General features: G+C 47.2%; 1 protein-coding gene across 1 annotated transcript; it reads right to left on the bottom strand.

Annotated features, from left to right (window-relative positions):
- Window positions 1-14,385: 14,385 nt before the first annotated feature.
- Window positions 14,386-17,512, bottom strand: LOC139373911 (uncharacterized). The gene is made up of 3 exons (XM_071115003.1): window positions 17,506-17,512; window positions 15,545-15,681; window positions 14,386-15,045 (listed from the first exon to the last, which is right to left on the bottom strand). The coding sequence occupies exons 1-3, from the start codon at window positions 17,510-17,512 to the stop codon at window positions 14,386-14,388; spliced, it is 804 nt and encodes a 267-aa protein (XP_070971104.1).

Genomic DNA, 17,512 nt, shown 5'->3' with positions numbered 1-17,512 from the left:
AGTAAACATTTCACGGTAAAGTAAACATTTCACTGTAAAGTAAACATTTCACGGTAAAGTAAACATTTCACGGTAAAGTAAACATTTCACTGTAAAGTAAACATTTCACTGTAAAGTAAACATTTCACTGTAAAGTCAACATTTCACTGTAAAGTAAACATTTCACGGTAAAGTAAACATTTCACTGTAAAGTAAACATTTCACGGTAAAGTAAACATTTCACGGTAAAGTAAACATTTCACTGTAAAGTAAACATTTCACTGTAAAGTAAACATTTCACTGTAAAGTAAACATTTCACGGTAAAGTAAACATTTCACTGTAAAGTGAACATTTCACTGTAAAGTAAACATTTCACTGTAAAGGCGACACACGTTGTATTCGGGCGCCATGTGGCACATAAAGTTTGATTTGATTTGAGTTGAATGGCTGTGAAGGGAGAAAACTGAGGATGGGATCAACAGCATTTCAGTTACTCCACACTATTAACCTAAATGACAGAGTGAAAAGAAGGAAGCCTGTACAGAATACAAAATATTCCAAAACTTGCTTCCTGTTTTGCAACAAGTCACTAAAGTAAATACTTGCTCAAAAATGATGTAAATCAATTCACTTTTTGTCCTGAATGCAAAGTGTTTTGTTTTGGGGGGTAAATCCAATACAACACATGACTGAGAACCACTCTCCATATGTTCAATCATAGTGGTGGCTGCATCATGTTATGTTTACGCTTGTAATCGTTAAGGACTGGGGCAGATTTTCAGGATAATAAAACAAATGAAATGGAGCTAAGCCACAGGGGAAACTTCTAGAGGAAAACCTGTTTCAGTCTGCTTTCCACCAGACACTGGGATATTAATTCACCTTTCAGCAGGACAATAAAACCTAAAACACAAGGCCAAATATACACTGGAGTTGCTTACTGAGAAGACAGTGAATGTTCCTGAGTGGCCAAGTTACAGTTTTGACTTAAAAATGTGCTTGGAAATCTATAGCAAGACTTGAAAATGGTCGTCTAGCAATGATCAACAACCAAGAATATTCAATATAATCATCGGGCAAATACTGCACAGTCCAGGTTGTGCATAGCTCTTAGAGAATTACCCAGAAGTCATAGCTGTAATCACTGCCAAAGGTGATTCTAACATGTATTGACTCAAGGGCGTGTAAATACCTACATAGATTAAATATTCCTGTATTTCATTGTCAATACATTTTCAAAATATTTCTCAAAAACATGTTTTTCACTTTGTGTGTAGATGCGTGAGAAGAAAGAAAAACATTTAAATCCATTTTGGATTCAGGCTGTAACACATTAAAATGCGGATCAAGTCAAGGAGTAAGAATACTTCCTGAGGCCACGGTATGTACATTAGATGGTGCCTATATTGGTTGTGCTCCTGCTTTCAAAAATCTGGTCTGAGAATATTTTAAAAAATGGGCTTTTTCTATAGAAATAAGTCCTGCCTCTCGCTACACAGTAGAGCAGCAGATGATTCGGTCGACGTTTCCTTCCCGTCCTAGACGACGGCGACGTCATCTATGTGAACGCAGCGGGACACTTCATTAACAGCCGTTAGATGTAGATTATCAAAGCTCTCTTGTGCTTTATAACAGGCGACCGTTTTTTTTTTTTTCGTACTCGTCGCTGCGTTCTCTCTCTACCAGAAAGTTGTTTTGACCCTCTTTGATGTCAGGTAGGTTGTATTCCATTGCGATGTTTTCATGTATAAAAGCCCTTTAACTGACACTCCCACCGTTCCTATCATCGTCACTAACCGTCAGACGTAGGAGATACCACCCCCCAGGTCTCAGGGATGGAGAACTCTGGAAACGACTCCAGTCTGTACTGAGTTTGGTGAATCAGCTTTTAGTTCTTTCACCCTATTTGTGGAACAATCTTCAAAATGTTCTTTAATTTGATGTTCTGGTGCATCTTGGGTAATTCAGAAGGCTGATTGGAGGCCTCATTACTGATGGATGTGATGCTCTGGTGCATCTTGGGTAATTCAGAAGGCTGATCGAGGACTTCATTACTGATGATTGTGATGGTCTGGTGCATCTTGGGTAATTCAGAAGGCTGATGAAGGCCTCATTACTGATGGATGTGATGTTCTGGTGCATCTTGGGTAATTCAGAAGGCTGATCGAGGACCTCATTACTGATGGATGTGATGTTCTGGTGCATCTTGGGTAATTCAGAAGGCTGATCGAGGACCTCATTACTGATGGATGTGATGTTCTGGTGCATCTTGGGTAATTCAGAAGGCTGTGATCGAGAACCTCATTACTGATGAATGTGATGTTCTGGTGCATCTTGGGTAATTCAGAAGGCTGATCGAGGACCTCATTACTGATGGATGTGATGTTCTGGTGCATCTTGGGTAATTCAGAAGGCTGTGATCGAGAACCTGATTACTGATGAATGTGATGTTCTGGTGCATCTTGGGTAATTCAGAAGGCTGATTGAAGGTCTCATTACTGATGGATGTGATGTTCTGGTGCATCTTGGGTAATTCAGAAGGCTGATTGAAGGTCTCATTACTGATGGATGTGATGTTCTGGTGCATCTTGGGTAATTCAAAAGGCCTTATCAATGATTAATATCTTTGTTTTTATATCCATGCTTTTCTCTCTGCTTGCATTTATGTATTTTCTATATTTTTATGTATTTCTGACATTTCTGTAATTCGGGGTTCATCTGTAAAAGAGACCTTGCTGTGACTCCCAGATAAAAATAAAGGTTAAAGACAATTAAAAAATCATAGCTTATAATTGTGTTGACTTTCAGTATTTCTCCATTCAAATTACATGGTATTTCCAAAGGCCAAAAAGCTCCTTTTTCACGTTTTACAGGGCAAGTCAGTTAAGAACAAATTCTTATTCACAATGACGGCCTACCCCCAAGTCAAACCCGGACGACCCCGGGCCAATTGTGCGCCGCCCTATGGGACTCCCAATCACAGCCGGTTGTGAAGCAGCCTGGATTCGAACCAGGGACTGTAGTGACCCCTCTTGCACTGAGAGATGCAGTGCCTTAGACCACTGCACCACTCAGGAGCCCATCTTGGGCCCTGACAGTTCCTCTCTGGTTGACTTCAGTAACTTCATCCGCGTCCCTTCTGCCACCCTATCCCCTACATAGCGCTCTACTTTTGAACAGAGCCCCCTGGGGAATAGGGGGGGGGGGGTCAAATCCCAGCTGTATTTTTCCCGCCCTGGTCCGGCTGCTGGCTGTCTATTCAGGCTCATTCATACCCTCAGCACACCACCAGCTTTAAGGGATGGCTGACAAAAGGGATGGATGGATGGAAGGGAGGGAGGGAGGAGAGGAGAGGAGGAGAGGAGGAGGAGGAGGAGGAGGAGGAGAGGAGGAGGAGGAGAGGAGGAGTGGGGGGGGGGGCTGAATGGATGGAAGAGGGGTTTTCAAATGTAAACATGCATTTCTGTGGTTCAGGCGGTTGGAAGGTTGGAATTTGAATACTTGAGCTTTGTCACTTGGTGTGTGTGTGTGTGTGTGTGTGTGTGTGTGTGTGTGGATAGAGGTTGTGTTTTGTGTTGCTGCATTTATTCAGATGATGAATAGGTAGAACAGAAATGGCTGTGGTGGACACTGGCCCAGTACCTGTCTATATAGTACCTGTCTATCTACAGGGAATAGACTGTGGTGGACACTGGCCCAGTACCTGTCTATCTACAGGGAATAGACTGTGGTGGACTGTCTGTCTGTCTACAGGGAATAGACTGTGGTGGACTGTCTGTCTGTCTACAGGGAATAGGCTGTGGTGGACACTGGACCAGTACCTGTCTATTTACAGGGAATAGACTGTGGTGGACACTGGCCCAGTACCTGTCTATCTACAGGGAATAGGCTGTGGTGTACTGTCTGTCTATCTACAGTGAACAGGCTGTGGTGGACTGTCTGTCTGTCTACAGTGAATAGACTGTGGTGGACTGTCTGTCTGTCTATCTACAGTGAATAGACTGTGGTGGACTGTCTGTCTGTCTGTCTACAGTGAATAGACTGTGGTGGACTGTCTGTCTGTCTGTCTACAGTGAATAGACTGTGGTGGACTGTCTGTCTGTCTATCTACAGTGAATAGACTGTGGTGGACTGTCTGTCTGTCTGTCTACAGGGAATAGACTGTGGTGGACTGTCTGTCTGTCTGTCGACAGTGAATAGACTGTGGTGTACTGTCTGTCTATCTACAGTGAATAGACTGGTGTACTGTCTGTCTATCTACAGTGAATAGACTGTGGTGGACTGTCTGTCTGTCTATCTACAGTGAATAGACTGGTGTACTGTCTGTCTATCTACAGTGAATAGGCTGTGGTGGACTGTCTGTCTGTCTACAGGGAATAGACTGTGGTGGACTGTCTGTCTGTCTATCTACAGTGAATAGACTGTGGTGGACTGTCTGTCTGTCTGTCTACAGTGAATAGACTGTGGTGGACTGTCTGTCTGTCTATCTACAGTGAATAGACTGTGGTGGACTGTCTGTCTGTCTGTCTACAGTGAATAGACTGTGGTGGACTGTCTGTCTGTCTGTCTGTCTACAGTGAATAGACTGTGGTGGACTGTCTGTCTGTCTATCTACAGTGAATAGACTGTGGTGGACTGTCTGTCTGTCTGTCTACAGGGAATAGACTGTGGTGGACTGTCTGTCTGTCTGTCGACAGTGAATAGACTGTGGTGTACTGTCTGTCTATCTACAGTGAATAGACTGGTGTACTGTCTGTCTATCTACAGTGAATAGACTGTGGTGGACTGTCTGTCTGTCTATCTACAGTGAATAGACTGTGGTGGACTGTCTGTCTATCTACAGGGAATAGACTGTGGTGTACTGTCTGTCTATCTACAGTGAATAGACTGTGGTGGACTGTCTGTCTATCTACAGTGAATAGACTGTGGTGTACTGTCTGTCTATCTACAGTGAATAGACTGTGGTGGACTGTCTGTCTGTCTATCTACAGTGAATAGACTGTGGTGCACTGTCTGTCTATCTACAGTGAATAGACTGTGGTGTACTGTCTGTCTATCTACAGTGAACAGGCTGTGGTGGACTGTCTGTCTGTCTATCTACAGTGAATAGACTGTGGTGTACTGTCTGTCTATCTATCTACAGTGAACAGGCTGTGGTGTACAGTCTGTCTATCTATCTACAGTGAACAGGCTGTGGTGTACTGTCTGTCTGTCTATCTACAGTGAATAGGTAGAATAAATATCTGTCTGTCTGAACTGAAAGAAGCACCAAATAACAACATGGATGTTTCTCTTCCCTCCCTAACAAAGGTCTCATCCACCTCCCCTCATCCACACCCACCTCCCCTCATCCACACCCACCTCCCCTCATCCACACCCACCTCCCCTCATCTCACCCACCTCCCCTCATCCACACCCACCTCCCCTCATCCACACCCACCTCTCCTCATCCACACCCACCTCCCCTCATCCACACCCACCTCCCCTCATCTCACCCACCTCCCCTCATCCACACCCACCTCCCCTCATCCACACCCACCTCTCCTCATCCACACCCACCTCCCCTCATCCACACCCACCTCCCCTCATCCACACCCACCTCTCCTCATCCACACCCACCTCTCCTCTCCTCATCCACACCCACCTCCCCTCATCTCACCCACCTCCCCTCATCCACACCCACCTCCCCTCATCCACACCCACCTCCCCTCATCCACACCCACCTCTCCTCATCCACACCCACCTCTCCTCATCCACACCCACCTCCCCTCAACTCACCCACCTACCCTCAACTCACCCACCCACCTCCCCTCAGCTCACCCACCTACCCTCATCCTCACCCACCTCCCCTCATCCACACCCACCTCCCCTCATCCACACCCACCTCTCCTCATCCACACCCACCTTTCCTCATCCACACCCACCTCCCCTCAACTCACCCACCTACCCTCAACTCACCCACCCACCTCCCCTCAGCTCACCCACCTACCCTCATCCTCACCCACCTCCCCTCATCCACACAAACCTCCCCTCATCTCCCCTCAGCTCACACACCCACCTCCCCTCATCCACACCCACCTCCCCTCATCCACACCCACCTCCCCTCATCTCACCCACCTCCCCTCATCCACACCCACCTCCCCTCATCCACACCCACCTCCCCTCATCCACACCCACCTCCCCTCATCCACACCCACCTCCCCTCATCCACACCCACCTCTCCTCATCCACCCCCACCTCCCCTCATCCACACCCACCTCCCCTCATCTCACCCACCTCCCCTCATCCACACCCACCTCCCCTCATCCACACCCACCTCTCCTCATCCACACCCACCTCCCCTCATCCACACCCACCTCCCCTCATCCACACCCACCTCTCCTCATCCACACCCACCTCTCCTCTCCTCATCCACACCCACCTCCCCTCATCTCACCCACCTCCCCTCATCCACACCCACCTCCCCTCATCCACACCCACCTCCCCTCATCCACACCCACCTCTCCTCATCCACACCCACCTTTCCTCATCCACACCCACCTCCCCTCAACTCACCCACCTACCCTCAACTCACCCACCCACCTCCCCTCAGCTCACCCACCTACCCTCATCCTCACCCACCTCCCCTCATCCACACAAACCTCCCCTCATCTCCCCTCAGCTCACACACCCACCTCCCCTCATCCACACCCACCTCCCCTCATCCACACCCACCTCCCCTCATCTCACCCACCTCCCCTCATCCACACCCACCTCCCCTCATCCACACCCACCTCCCCTCATCCACACCCATCTCCCCTCATCTCACCCACCTCCCCTCATCCACACCCACCTCCCCTCAACTCACCCACCTCCCCTTAACTCACCCACCTCCCCTCAACTCACCCACCTCCCCTCAACTCACCCACCTCCCCTCAACTCACCCACCTCCCCTCAGCTCACCCACCCACCTCCCCTCCGCTCACCCACCTCCCCTCAGCTCACCCACCTCCCCTCATCCACACAAACCTCCCCTCATCTCCCCTCAGCTCACCCACCCACCTCCGCTCATCCACCCTCACCTCTCCTCACCTCAATAGAGAGAAGTAGATGATCTCAGCCCCCTGTCCTCCGTAGTGGGCCCTCGAAAGTAGTGCACTATGTAGGGAATAGGGTTCTATAGGGCTCTGGTCTAAAGTAGTGCACTATGTAGGGAATAGGGTTATATAGGGCTCTGGTCTAAAGTAGTGCACTATGTAGGGAATAGGGTTCTATAGGACTCTGGTCTAAAGTAGTGCACTATGTAGGGAATAGGGTGCCATAGGGCTCCGGTCTAAAGTAGTGCACTATATATAGGGAATAGGGTGCCATAGGGCTCTGGTATAAAGTAGTGCACTATGTAGGGAATAGGTTGCCATAGGGCTCTGGTATAAAGTAATGCACTGTATATAGGGAATAGGGTTCCATAGGGCTCTGGTTTAAAGTAGTGCACTGTCTGTAGGGAATAGGGTCTAAAGTAGTGCATTATATAGGGAATAGGGTGCCATAGGACTCAGGTCTAAAGTAGTGCATTATATAGGGAATAGGGTGCCATAGGGCTCTTGTCTAAAGTAGTGCACTATGTAGGGAATAGGGTCTAAAGTAGTGCACTATGTAGGGAATAGGGTTCTATAGGGCTCTGGTCTAAAGTAGTGCACTATGTAGGGAATAGGGTGCCATAGTGCCATATTTATAGGATCCATCCTTGGGCAGCAGAAAGCGCAGATCAGTCAGTCCTGCCGTTCTCCAGAACGTTCAGTCAGTCCGTTAGAGTAGAACGTGTCAGGGTCGGGGTTTCATCACTGCCTCACCTTGGAGCGCCTGGTGGACAGCGGTGATATTTATTCTGTCTCGGTGTCGCCACTAAGCTCTTAGGAAGATGCATCTCGTGTCAATCAATCACCAAGACTCATTTTGTAGCTTCGTCTTCCGTCTCTCATATGGAGCCCTATTCACACTAGGGGTCGGGCCATCCCTTCCCCTATTGGGGCCCTGGTTAAAAGTAGTGCACTATATAGGGAACCAGGGTGGCATTTAGGATACGGGCATCCTGCTCTAATCTAACATCCTGTCGTAGCCATAGTTGAGGTCCAACAGAAACATACATCAACAGTCCTCCTTGAAATGAATCTAGAACAGTTTAGGTCCTGTTGGGCTGAGAGAGGGACAGTGACGTTCTGTGATAAACTGTATCTTGTCTTGACACTCGTCTCCTTGGTAACACGAAGTACACCACACTGCACTGCAGTCCTGGGGATGAGGCTCATATGGTGCCCTTTCACCCTACACGGTTCACTACTTTAGATCAGAGTGCCAATGAGATGGACCCGGGTCAACAGTAATGCACTACATAGGGAATAGGGTGCTGTTTGGGAGGTATCCTAAAACAGAGTTTTCCAAACTCGGTATTCAGTCCCAGGGTGGCAGGTAGCCTGGCAGGAAGGAGCACTGGGCCTAGTAACCGAAAGGGTTGCTGGATCAAGTTCACGAGCTGATAAAGGGAGAATCTGTAGTTCTGCAGGTAATCTGTAGTTATGCAGGTAATCTGTAGTTCTGCAGGTAATCTGTAGTTCGGCAGGTAATCTGTAGTTCGGCAGGTAATCTGTAGTTCTGCAGGTAATCAGTGGTTCTGCAGGTAATCTTTAGTTCTGCAGGTAATCTGTGGTTCTGCAGGTAATCTGTAGTTCTGCAGGTAATCTGTAGTTCTGCATGTAATCTGTAGTTCTGCAGGTAATCTGTAGGTCTGCAGGTAATCTGTAGTTCTGCAGGTAATCTGTAGTTCTGCAGATAATCTGTAGTTCTGCAGGTAACCCACTGTCCCCTGATGATGTGGATGTCAATTTAGGCATTCCCTTGCACCTCTCTGATTCAGAGTGGTTGGGTAAGATGCATTCAGTTGTACAGCTGACTAGGTTTTCCCCTTTTTTCCCCTAGCGCTACACTGCTCGAATGCATAGGGCCAACTGTAAAGTTTGGTGGAGGAGGAATAATGTTCTGGGGCTGTTTTTCATGGTTTGGGCCCCTTAGTTCCAGTGAAGGGAAATCTTACCGCTACAGCATACAATGACATTCTAGATGATTCTGTGCTTCCAATTTTGTGGCAACAGTTTGGGGAAGGCCATTTCCTGTTTCAGCATGACAATGGCCCTGTGCACAAAGAGGTCGAAACATAAATGGTTTCTCAAGATCAGTGTGGAAGAACTTGACCAGCCTGCACAGAGCCTTGACCTCAACCCCATCGATCACCTATGGGGATGAATTATACAATGGGTGGGTCTAATCTTGAATGCTGATTGGATAAAACCGCATTCCAGCTGATGTCTATTTCACAAGTTACCACCGGCTAAATCTATGATGTGGAAATGCCTATTTACTCTGTTCCATCTGACTGGGCGATCCACTGTCTCGTCAGCCCAGCCGGGCAATTTATAAACTTAATCTCCACCATAAAAAGCATATAGACATTATCTCACATGTCTTTTAGATGAACATTTAGTTTTCAACAGTGGAGATGTGTATAAAACTCGCTTTCTGTCTCATTGTTCCAGTATTGAGTTTCGATCTTCAGCTGTCCCGTAGTAATGAGCATGTCGGGGGTCTGTAATCGGGATGAGACAGACAGGCAGGCAAGCAGCTTGTCTCAGTCAGTCACAATCATGAATCAGCATCATTTTTTATGGATGTTTACAAAGAAATGTCAATAGAAAACAGCTTAAACAAACTCTTGTTCAACAACAAACACTTGTTTAAAAGTGATAATGCCCTCGAAAACCGGTGTTTTGAGGATGTATTGGCATGGTTTGCTAACAACACCCGTGCCAATATATCCCCCAAACACCGGCTTCAAGGGCATTATCACTTAATTGGAACCACGACTGCGAGCCAGGCCTAATCGCCCAACGTCAGTGTCCGACCTCACTAATGCTCTTGTGGCTGAAATTCCCCTCAGCAATGTTCTAACATCTAGTGGAAGAATTCCCTGAAGAGTGGAGGCTTTTATAGCAGAGAAGGGGGGACCAACTCCATTTTAATGCCCATGATTTTGGAATGAGATGTTGGACGAGCAGGTGTCCACATCCTTTTGGTTATGTAGTGTAGATGGGGTGTCCACATCCTTTTGGTTATGTAGTGTAGATGGGGTGTAGATGAGGTGTCCACATCCTGTTGGTTATGTAGTGTAGATGGGGTGTCCACATCCTTTTGGTTATGTAGTGTAGATGAGGTGTAGATGAGGTGTCCTCATCCTGTTGGTTATGTAGTGTGTTAAACACTAAATAATTCCGACCTCTGACCCCCTCTCTGGTCATTTAAATATTTATTTTACAATTTGAAATGTGACTGAGACACAGCATGTGACACAAAATGCTTCTGAAAATGACAGAATTCAATAAATTACAGTATTAATAAATTACAGTATTTAATAAATTACAGTATTTAATAAATTACAGTATTTTATTAATTACAGTATTTTATGAATTACATGAATTAGTAAATGAGCGTATTTAATAAATTACAGTATTTAATAAATTACAGTATTAATAAAATACAGTATTTTATAAATGACTGTATTTAATAAATTACAGTATTTAATAAATTACAGTTTTTAATAAATTACAGTATTTTATTAATTACCAAAAAGGTCGTATTTAAAAACATAAATTTGCAACATTTGTTCTCACATTGGACAATAAAGAAAACACTTGTTCATTTGTTTTATGGCTTTAAAGGTTTTCTCAGCCATGAGAGGCAGGCAACTTACATCTTATAGACACGATTCAAATCTGCTACGACTGCTGCTATTGGCTTCTCTCTTATTTACAGCTAGCCACTGAACTCAGACACATTTAAATGAGAGTGAATGACTGACTTTTCAAATGTAAACATCCTCTCATTAATAAAGCCTTGACATTGTCTCAGTCGGTGAGGTACCGTTGGAGCAGCGTGTTGCTCTGTGTGAGTATGGAGGCAGATGGGAGGTGGAGAGAGTCTGGGGGGGGGGAGGACCTTATGGCTCAGTTTCACACTTAACAAAGGTCCCACACGTCCCTGCTGTTGTTCACTGACACAGAGCGACACACACACTACTTTACCCCCCCCCCCCCCCCCCCCTCCTCCACATGTGTGTCCCTGCTATTGTTCACTGACACAGAGCCTCATCAGCTGGGAGGATATACATCACTTCCTGTCTCTGGTTCTATTGTTGATCTGTAAATGCTGGGGTGACGCGCACACACTCACACACACACACACTCACACACACTCACATGCACACACACACACTCACACAGGCACACACGCATGCACAAACACACACACACACACACTATTGATGTGTAATTACTGGGGTAATTTCGTCAACAGCTGACACAGCTTCCTCGGCAACCACTGTTGTTACTAGGGGCCCGGCAACCTGGGGCGAGCCAGCTGCTGTTATTCAAACAAAAACAATCATGTATTGTCATTGTTCTCTGGGACCAATCATATTGTTATTCTTCTCTCTGAACCAATCATTAGTGTTACTTTTCTCTCTGGACCAATCACGTCTGTTGGAGAGTATTCAAACAAAAACGATCATGTGTTGTCATTGTTCTCTGGGACCAATCATATTGGTACTCTTCTCTCTGAACCAATCATTAGTGTTACTCTTCTCTCTGGACCAATCACGTCTGTTGGAGAGTATTCAAACAAAAACAATCATGTATTGTCATTGTTGTCTGGGACCAATCACATTGTTATTCTTCTCTCTGAACCAATCATTAGTGTTACTCTTCTCTCTGAACCAATCATTAGTGTTACTCTTCTCTCTGGACCAATCATTAGTGATACTCTTCTCTCTGAACCAATCATTAGTGTTACTCTTCTCTCTGGACCAATCATTAGTGTTACTCTTCTCTCTGAACCAATCATTAGTGTTACTCTTCTCTCTGAAGCTGGAGTATTTTTTAAATGTTTGGTCAATAAAGTTGTCCGTGTGTTGGTCTTGAAGTAAGATAGATAACATCAGAAAGACCGAGAGCATCTCAACGTATCCCGTAGATATATGAGAGAACGCGTCATCATGTTTACTGGCTTTTACTGGTAAAATAAAAGCCTGGGTGTAGAGGTCGCGGAGAGAGAGGAGAGAGAGAGATAGAGAGAGAGAGACAGAGGGAGAGAGAGAGAGAGAGAGAGAGAGAGAGAGAGGTCGCAGAGAGAGAGGAGAGAGAGAGAGAGAGACAGAGAGAGAGAGAGAGAGAGACAGAGAGAGAGAGAGGGAGAGAGAGAGAGGTCGCGAAGAGAGAGGAGAGAGAGAGAGAGAGGTCGCGGAGAGAGAGAGAGAGAGAGAGAGAGAGAGAGAGAGAGAGAGAGAGAGAGAGAGAGAGAGAGAGAGAGAGAGAGACAGAAGGAGAGAGAGGGAGAGAGAGAGAGAGAGGGAGAGAGAGAGAGAGAGAGAGAGAGAGAGAGAGAGAGAGAGAGAGTGAGAGAGAGAGAGAGAGAGAGAGGTCGCGGAGAGAGAGGAGAGAGAGAGAGAGAGAGAGAGAGAGACAGAAGGAGAGAGAGAGAGAGAGAGAGACAGAGAGAGAGAGAGAGAGAGAGAGAGAGAGAGAGAGAGAGAGAGAGAGAGTGAGAGAGAGAGAGAGAGAGAGAGAGAGAGAGAGAGAGAGAGAGAGAGAGAGAGGTCGCGGAGAGAGAGGAGAGAGAGAGAGAGAGATAGAGAGAGACAGAAGGAGAGAGAGAGAGAGAGACAGAGGGAGTGAGAGAGAGAGAGAGAGAGAGAGAGAGACAGAGGGAGTGAGAGAGAGAGAGAGAGAGAGAGAGAGAGAGAGAGAGAGAGAGAGAGAGAGAGAGAGAGAGAGAGAGAGAGAGAGAGAGAGAGAGAGAGAGAGAGAGAGAGAGAGAGAGAGAGAGAGAGAGAGAGAGAGTGAGAGAGAGAGAGAGAGAGAGAGAGAGAGAGAGAGAGAGAGAGGTCGCGGAGAGAGAGGAGAGAGAGAGAGAGAGATAGAGAGAGACAGAAGGAGAGAGAGAGAGAGAGACAGAGGGAGTGAGAGAGAGAGAGAGAGAGAGAGAGAGAGAGAGAGAGAGAGAGAGAGAGAGAGAGAGAGAGAGAGAGAGAGAGAGAGAGAGAGAGAGAGAGAGAGAGAGGTCCTTTTATTCAAACCAGTGTGTCCTGTCAAATAAAAGCCTGGGTGTAGAGGTCGCGGAGAGAGAGGAGAGAGAACTAACGAGACGTCAAGCCTATACAATCAGTCTTAAACCCCTTAGAGAGCCTCCCTATAGCCAGCAGCCATTCATTTAACTATCGACTTCCTTCCAAAAGACACACCAGTCCATATTTAGAACCACTACATGTGACCAGGGCCTATAGGGTAGTGCACTATGTGGGGAAGAGGGAGCCATTGGGGACACAAGCCTTTGTGGTGTTGTTGATGTTTCTCTACCAGACATTACTAGTATGAAACAGACAGAACAAATATAATTGTGGTCATATAACAATCTCTTTGTAAGTCTATAATAGATGCTATAATGTATCTCCAGTATTCTCAGTTAATTGGACCAGAAATGTTTTTTCAGGATATTATAGAGCAGAGTCGTGTTTTTCATGACGGACGGAGAGGAAAAATACTACTGGTTTTTTTTTCAGATAGAAAACATTTATTTCTAGAAAATGTGTTTAATAAGTCTCTTCATGTGGATTTAGTTTCATATTATATGAGAAAAAAAAATACAGTAGATTTTGCCTTTCAGAGACAGTCCCACTAAACTATTTGTGTCACAGTTCTATTGTATCTAATGCATTGCTATTGTTCCCTTTTAAAACATCTCTGCAATCTTTTCACAATCTCTGATCAAAGCAAAACGGATATCATATGGAGGAAAATTGAAGGACATCTTGTCAGATTATTTATCATCTTTCCTTTTCCTCTTATCTTTAATTATATATATATATATATACGTTATTAATGTGGCGTTTTCTACACCGTTCAAAGCTGCCTCCCACCTGCTTCTCATCCAGTCCCCTGAAGTCCTCTGAAAAACCCAACAACAAATCCATCAGGTTCCATGACCTTCTGATGCCAGTCCCATCCATCCATTCTCACTGACAATAAAACCTCTTTTTCATCCCAGAAAATACATAAGCAATAATGAGAGCCAGCATCAATCCTGATTGATTTGGGGGGGGTGGTGACACTTTAAGAGGTGAAGAAGGATCCTAGTGCCATGCAGTAACAGCCTTGGAGCTTTGGGTGCCACCGGTGACGCCGTTCCAACTGAGACATCCTAACGGTATATGGCTTCTCTGGCGTTAAGATGGTAATCACTCTCTCTGTCTCCTCCTGACAGTCCTCAGTTATGGAAGCCTGAGTAATCTAATTTCTGATATTTTAGATATCAAATGTCTCTTTTTTTTATGTGCCGATGCCTTGGCTAGACTGGGGCTGGGGGCTGGGGATGGGGGGCTGGGGGCTAGGGCTGGGGGGCTGGGGGCTGGGGTCTGGGGGCTGGGGACTGGAGGCTGGGGATGGGGGGCTGGGGGCTGGGGATGGGGGGCTGGGGGCTGGGGATGGGGGGCTGGAGGCTGGGGATGGGGGGCTGGGAGCTGGGGATGGGGGGCTGGGGATGGGGGGCTGGGGGCTAGGGCTGGGGGGCTGAGGGCTGGGGACTGGGGGCTGGGGACTGGAGGCTGGGGATGGGGGGCTGGGCGCTGGGGATGGGGGGCTGGAGGCTGGGGATGGGGGGCTGGGGGCTGGGGATGGGGGGCTGGGGATGGGGGGCTGGGGGCTAGGGCTGGGGGGCTGGGGGCTGGGGACTGGGGGCTGGGGACTGTAGGCTGGGGATTGGGGGCTGGGGATGGGGCTGGGGACTGGGGATGGGGCTGGGGGCTGGGGACTGGGGGCTGGGGGCTGGAGGCTGGAGGCTGTGGGCTGTGGGCTGGGGCTGGGGCTGGGGGCTGGGGACTGGGGCTGGGGGCTGGGGGCTAGAATGGGGCTGGGGGCTAGATTGGGGGCTGGAGGCTGAGGGCTGGATGCTGGGGGCTGGGGGCTAGACTGAGGGCTGGGGGCTGGGGGCTAGACTGGGGGCTGGGGGCTGGGGGCTGGGGGCTGACACAGGGTGGGGTGGTGGTGAAGGAAGAGGAGGAGGATGAGGAGGGGGCTGGGGCTGGGGCTGTGGTTGGGGCTGGGGGCTGGGGCTGGGGGCTGGGCTTGGGGCTGGGGGCTGGGGGCTAGACTGGGGCTGGGGGCTGAGGGCTGGAAGCTGGGGGCTGGGGGCTAGACTGGGGGCTGGGGGCTGGGGGCTGGGGGCTAGACTGAGGGCTGGGGGCTGGGGGCTAGACTGGGGCTGAGGGCTGGAAGCTGGGGGCTGGGGGCTAGACTGAGGGCTGGGGGCTGGGGGCTAGACTGGGGGCTGGGGGCTGGGGGCTGGGGGCTAGACTGAGGGCTGGGGGCTGGGGGCTAGACTGGGGCTGAGGGCTGGAAGCTGGGGGCTGGGGGCTAGACTGAGGGCTGGGGGCTGTGGGCTAGACTGGGGGCTGGGGCTAGGGCCTGGGCTGGGGGCTGGGGGCTAGACTGAGGGCTGGGGGCTGGGGGCTAGACTGGGGCTGGGGGCTGAGGGCTGGAAGCTGGGGGCTAGACTGAGGGCTGGGGGCTGGGGGCTAGACTGGGGGCTTGGGGCTAGGTCCTGGGCTGGGGGCTGGGGGCTCAGGGCTGACACAGGGTGGGGTTGTGGTGTTAGCCTACGCTTTGACGAGTCAGACGGGATGAGGATGAGGATGAGGAGGAGGTATTTATCCAGTTCACGACACCTACACACCTCTCTGGAGATGCCAGACAGACAGAAAGGTGTGTGATTGTTGCGTCTTTTAGATGTTCTGCTAGGTGAGTCGTGTGCCAGTTGCCAGTGGAGGTGTGGGAATACTAAACTTTACTGGGAATATAATTTGCTCTAAACAGACATTTTGTAATTTTGTCTAAATAGTAAAGAATAGATAGTAGGTAATATATGGTACAGAATATATGGTACAGAATATATGGTACAGGACATATGGTACAGAATATATGGTACAGAATATATGGTACAGAATATATGGTACAGGACATATGGTACAGAATATATGGTATAGAATATATGGTACAGAATATATGGTACAGGACAGATGGTACATAATATATGATACAGGACATATGGTACAGAATATATGGTACAGAATATATGGTACAGGACATATGGTACAGAATATATGGTACAGAATATATGGTACAGGACAGATAGTACAGAATATATGGTACAGAATATATGGTACAGAATATATGGTACAGGACAGATGGTACAGAATATTTGGTACAGAATATATGGTACAGAATATATGGTACAGAATATATATCACAGAATATATGGTACAGAATATATGGTACAGGACATATGGTACAGAATATATATGGTACAGGACATATGGTACAGAATATATGGTACAGAATATATGGTACAGAATATATGGTACAGGACATATGGTACAGCATATATGGTACAGAATATATGGTACAGAATATATGGTACAGGACAGATGGTACAGAATATATGGTACAGGACATATGGTACAGAATATATGGTACAGGACATATGGTACAGAATATATGGTACAGAATATATGGTACAGGACAGATAGTACAGAATATATGGTACAGAATATATGGTACAGAATATATGGTACAGGATTGATGGTACAGAATATTTGATACAGAATATATGGTACAGAATATATGGTACAGAATATATGGTACAGGACAGATGGTACAGAATATATGGTACAGGACCGATGGTACAGAATATATGGTACAGGATATATAGTACAGAATATATGGTACAGGACAGATGGTACAGATTATATGGTACAGGATATATAGTACAGAATATATAGTACAGGACAGGTAGTACAGAATATATGGTAAAGAGTATATGGTACAGGACAGGTAGTACAGGACAGATAGAACAGAATAGAGAGTACATCATAGATAGTACAGTAGGACATTACTAATACAACACCCTGACACCCTGACACTAGGTCACGTGATGTGAGGCCCGAGCAGTTTCGGTCTAAACCTGTTTGGGCTAGGGGGCAGCATTTTCACGTTCGGATGAAAAGCGTGCCCAGAGTAAATTGCCTGCTACTCAAGCCCAGATGCTAATATATGCATATTATTAGTAATATTGGATATAAAACACTCTGAAGTTTCTAAAACTGTTTGAATGATGTCTGTGAGTATAACAGAACTCATATGGCAGACAAAAACCTGAGAAAAATCCAACCAGGAAGTGGGAAGTGAGGTTTGTAGTTTTTCAACTCATTGCCATTCCTATATACAGTGTCTATGGGGTCATATTGCACTTCCTAAGGCTTCCACTAGATGTCAACAGTCTTTAGAACCTTGTTTGATGCTTCTACTGTGAAGGGGGGGAGAATAAGGGATGTTTGAGCCAGGTGTCTGGCAGAGTGCCATGAGCTCGTGAACGCGAGTTCACGTGAGAGTTACCTCGCAT

The sequence above is a fragment of the Oncorhynchus clarkii genome, chromosome 18, assembly GCF_045791955.1.
Source record: "Oncorhynchus clarkii lewisi isolate Uvic-CL-2024 chromosome 18, UVic_Ocla_1.0, whole genome shotgun sequence".
NCBI lineage: Eukaryota > Metazoa > Chordata > Actinopteri > Salmoniformes > Salmonidae > Oncorhynchus > Oncorhynchus clarkii.
This window is presented reverse-complemented; position numbering and strand designations above follow the sequence as displayed.

Excerpts from the sequence above, each read along its gene's own strand:
- LOC139373911 (XM_071115003.1), bottom strand. Across the intron at positions 15,046-15,544 it reads CCCCCAGCCCCCAGCCCTCA|CCCCCAGCCCCCAGCCCTCA; the intron begins GTCTAGCCCCCA and ends CCCCCAGTCTAG.